Source organism: Elaeis guineensis, chromosome 2 (assembly GCF_000442705.2).
Source record: "Elaeis guineensis isolate ETL-2024a chromosome 2, EG11, whole genome shotgun sequence".
In the NCBI taxonomy this organism is placed as follows: Eukaryota; Viridiplantae; Streptophyta; class Magnoliopsida; order Arecales; family Arecaceae; genus Elaeis; species Elaeis guineensis.
The window spans coordinates 119,319,651-119,324,529 of NC_025994.2; the positions used below are offsets into that span (position 1 = coordinate 119,319,651).

The following is a 4,879-nucleotide window of genomic DNA, read 5'->3' on the forward strand; positions in this document are numbered from 1 at the left end:
AGAGACTATTGACGTCTCCTTTACGATATAGGAAAAAAAAGAGAGGAGAAATTATTTGTGTATATAGAGATTTTTTTATGAGAGATCTTTGTGAGATTTTGATTTTGATTTTGATTTGGATAAATTTATTTTTTCTTTCAATTTTTTTGTTCTTTTATATTTTTTTTCGAAATTCTTAAAAAATATTTTTTTATTTGATATTTATTTTAAATTTAAAATTTTGGATCAATATAGTCAATCTACTACTATGCCGTTGTACGGGATACACTAGTTTCTATCATTTATTCTTTCTTGCCAATCTCCACCTCAGAGTTCCAAACACCTCAAAATTTCAACATGCAATTTTTGAAGGGTTCGGGTTGTATCTCTCGTGCTAAAGCATGGTTGGTCTTCTTTCGCAGTCCCAATTATTGGATTGCGATATGCACAAATTTCGAAGCACTTTAGTTTTTTCTTTCATGGCTTGCAAGGATCTTGAAGCCAACTCTTGACGTAGGAGAAGAAGGGGAATCGTTCATTCTTTCACGCGAAAGATACATGCACCCCAAACCATTTCTAATATATTGATTTATTTTTAAAGGGTTTCCCACTCTTACCAAAAAAAAAAAAAAAAGGGTTCCCCCACCTTTGGGTGAATGAATTGATTGATGGTGCGGTTCTGTACCAAAAAAATTGAGGTATGGTTGTCTCAGAAAATTTGATCATACACTATTTTAGGAATGTCCCAGCACCTAACTTTGGTCCCCCTAAGAAAGGCACATGGGAGGAAAGGGAAAAGTAAATTACGTAAAAGGGACAACTATTTTTAGGAATATCCTAGCATCCAACTTAGGTCCTCGTAACTTACTGGGACATGGGATTAATATTAATTTGTTTCTGGAGGAGAAGCAAAGGGGAAAAGAAAGGAAAAGGGACAACCCAGCAATTCCAAACGACAGCTTTCATCTAATCGAAGGCGAAGCCAATATACTCTCCCTCCCTTACAAGAAAATAAAAGCCAGATAAAAACAAAACCTCGATGCTAGAAAACACATCCCTCCGACGGACTCTACATCAAACAGACCATGGAAAGAATATGCTCCCTAAATACCCTCAGCCTCCTCGGTTTATTAGCTTAGTTCTTTGCTATGAACGCCCTCGATATTCTTATCACTCCTCCCCGTCACCTCCATCCAAAATCAACTATAAACTCCCCTATGCTTCTCTATGTGATCCACCCGCAAGGTTGGCTGCCCTGAAAGCTAGCGAGCTGGCAACAATGTCGACATCGCCGAACCTCGCCGTGCTCGACGCGCTCGACAAGGCGCGCACACAATGGTACCACATTACGGCCATTGTGATCGCTGGCATGGGCTTCTTCACCGATGCCTATGACCTCTTCTGCATCAGCACCGTCTCGAAGCTCCTCGGCCGCCTCTACTACTACGATAACCAACCCCACAATGGCAAGCTGAAGCCCGGAAAGCTCCCCCAAAACGTCAACAATTTCGTCGTCGGGGTCGCCCTCATCGGCACCCTCACAGGCCAGCTCTTCTTCGGCTGGCTCGGCGACGTCCTCGGCCGCAAGCGTGTCTACGGCGTCACCCTCATACTCATGATCCTCTGCGCTATCTGCTCCGGCCTCTCATTCGGATCCACCCCGAAAGCCGTCATGGGCACCCTCTGTTTCTTCCGCTTCTGGCTCGGCTTCGGCATCGGCGGCGACTACCCTCTTTCCGCCACCATAATGTCCGAGTACGCCAACAAGAAGACCCGCGGCGCCTTCATCGCAGCCGTCTTCGCCATGCAGGGCGTCGGCATCATCTTCGCCGGCCTTGTCTCCATGACCCTCTCCGCCATCTTCCTCAGCTTCTTTCCGGCTCCACCGTTCTCGTCCGATCACATCCGCTCCACCCAGCCGGAGGCCGACTTCCTGTGGCGCATCGTGCTCATGCTCGGCGCGATCCCGGCGCTCATCACCTACTACTGGCGCATGAAGATGCCTGAGACCGCCCGGTACACCGCACTCATCGCCGGGAACGCGAAGCAGGCTGCGCTCGACATGGGGAAAGTCCTGGAGATCGAGATACAAGCGGAGCAAGAAAAGGTATCCCAATTTAAATCTGCCAACGAGTACCCGTTACTGTCGGGAGAGTTCTTTAGACGTCACGGGCTGCACCTCATCGGCACGACGAGCACCTGGTTCCTGCTCGACATCGCATTCTACAGCCAGAACCTCACCCAGAAGGACATATTTCCGGTGATGCACCTCACAAGCAAGGCGGAGAACGTGAACGCGCTCAAGGAAGTATTACAGACGTCGAAAGCCATGTTCATAGTAGCGCTGTGCGGGACCTTCCCCGGCTACTGGGTCACGGTGCTGTTAATCGAGAAGATGGGACGGTATCTGATTCAGCTCGTCGGATTCTTCATGATGTCGGCGCTCATGTTGATAATGGGGATCAAGTACGAGTACCTCAAGGACTCGAACCACATGCTGTTTGCTACACTCTACGCCCTCACGTTTTTCTTCGCTAATTTTGGGCCGAACAGCACCACGTTTGTGCTGCCGGCGGAGCTCTTCCCGACTAGGGTGCGGTCGACGTGCCATGCGCTGAGCGCGGCGGCGGGGAAGGCCGGGGCGATCGTCGCAGCGTTCGTCGTGCAGGGCTACACGTTGGACGAGGACCCAAAAAAGATAAAAAGCGCGATCATCGCGCTGGCGTTTACAAATATGATTGGGTTCTTCTGCACGTTTTTGGTGACGGAAACCAAGGGGAAGTCCTTAGAAGAGATCTCCGGGGAGGACGGGAAGTCGGCGGAAGGGAGAGCTTGATGTTGATGGGAGACGTACGGCTGGACCTCTCTCGGGTTAAGTTAATAAATCGGATCGCAATGGCCGTATATTGCCTGTCTTATATAATATATTTGCACAATAATATTGTTCCTACGAGGGAGTTAAGTAGTCCTGACCTTTATCTAAAATAAACTTGCAAAATATCGTCCCTTTGTACCGTCTTATTTGGATAAATTTGAACTCGGATGTATGGAAAGTGTGTGAAAAATGATATATGAAACATTACACAGATGGAGAATGGTGATTTCCATGCTATATTCTTGCTTAGTGCAGATGGATGGGAATTTGCTTAGTTCTCTATGTGGCGTTTGCCACGGTGTCGCCACAGGCTCGCCGCGCATGGGTGCTGGCATGGAGGTTGCACGTTGTTGCAAAAAGTTTGGCATGTGCCAGGAATAACAATGCTTCTTCGTTAGTTTGAGGTTTCCCAGATCAAGATTGGCATGTTGAGGGGGATGATGGACTACGAAGGCACAATAACGCTGTAGCATGATATTGAGAGACTCGAGAGACATGATATTTGATATGACCGTAGATCACTATGATATGTGTGGAACTTGAGGATATGCTCTTGGTAAAGGACGGGTGTGGAGCTTCGATCATGTTCTTGACTCCTCCAGACTCGTAAGGTAGATCCATTATGATATGATTGTGAGGCTAACCATATTGCGGGAGAGAATCTCTAAGAAGTAAATTATTAAGGAATTGTTTAGACTCCTCTATGTATTTTTTGATCTTTTTGTGACCTAAAAAAATTATCAGAATCAATGTGAATCACTTTAACCACTGTAGATAAAATTTTATATAGACCACCTTGGCTAATATAATAGAACTTGATTGGTCTAGATTATTTTGTCACTACGAGTGATCAGATCCGATATGAACTCTTTTGAGCACTATAAGTAGGGTTAGATAATTTTCAAAAGCAAGATCCACCATGTCAAAGAAGTAAATTATAAATCAAATTTTTAGAAGTCGTAACTTGATCATATAATGTCCTATTAAAATGATTGTTTTTTAAAATCAAAATTTTTTTCAAGATTTACAACATAGTGTAAGAGTTGAAATATATCAAAATTTCATTATTCGGACTCGAAATAGACTCATCAAATCAAAAAGTTTTCTTTTTGGAAAAGATTTTGATTGGACATATCTTATAATTTGTGAAGAATTCAATAAAACTACAAGAGATAAAATTGATATAAAAGTTAAGATCTATCTCTTATGATTTTTTTTTTGAATTTATTTCTACTAATTGTATCTATTTTAGGAAAGAGCCTCATTAGAATGGGAAAGAAGAATCCAATTCGAATTGTATAAGGGCAAAGAAGACATAAACTTTACTTTTGCTATTTTTGAATTTTTTTTTATATTTTTTTTATAAGTTTCTAGTTGAGTGGGTTGAGGAAAATCTCTCTTCTCCTTAATCAGATCACTGTGATGGAGAAGAGGTGATAGTGGACTAGCTAGTTAGGCAAGGGCTTAGCCTACCCTGATAGGAAGTCGCATGAGCATCATGGGGTGATGTCTCATGGGGATCTATAGGAGCCAATCAACAACAAGCATGTCTTATTAAAAATCGATCAAATTATGTGCCTTAGAGCTGGATCAAAGATAGCTAAGAGGGTTATGCTAAGGAGAGGACAATTGGATGTAAGGATTGGCTAGTCGAATATATTTACTTGATGTGAAAACTTGGATGTTAGTGTCATTATAGTGTATGATGGTATGTGAACAAGTCATGGACATGGAGTACTGGGTGGTATAAGCATAGACCTTCAAGATAGTGGTAGTGTGTAATATTGTGTAATCAGATTATGAACATTGTTGAGTGGAATGATTATGAATAAGAAGGCATGCGAAGGATGCAAGACCATGATTATGGCAAAAGAACTTGTTGGGGGCTTGGATGGTGAAATATGGGAGGGCTTAGATAGTCATGATCAACCATAGCTTCAGGGGGGGCACAGGACATGTTAATTTGGTGGTTCAGTTGAGCAACACTAAAGGTTGGATTGTGTGAGCCTTATGCATACAGATGGG

The 4,879-nt window shown here is 43.6% G+C and overlaps 1 protein-coding gene across 1 annotated transcript; it reads left to right on the forward strand.

Moving 5' to 3' along the window:
* The first annotated feature begins 1,198 nt into the window (after nt 1–1,198).
* On the forward strand, nt 1,199–3,093 carry LOC105039959 (low affinity inorganic phosphate transporter 4-like). The gene has a single exon (XM_010916297.4). The coding sequence runs from the start codon at nt 1,259–1,261 to the stop codon at nt 2,813–2,815; it is 1,557 nt and encodes a 518-aa protein (XP_010914599.1). The 5' UTR covers nt 1,199–1,258; the 3' UTR covers nt 2,816–3,093.
* Nucleotides 3,094–4,879: the final 1,786 nt, after the last annotated feature.

What these genes read in the sequence shown, in the direction of transcription:
- LOC105039959 (XM_010916297.4), top strand. Translation starts at nt 1,259, where the DNA reads ATGTCGACATCGCCGAACCTCGCCGTGCTCGACGCGCTCGACAAGGCG.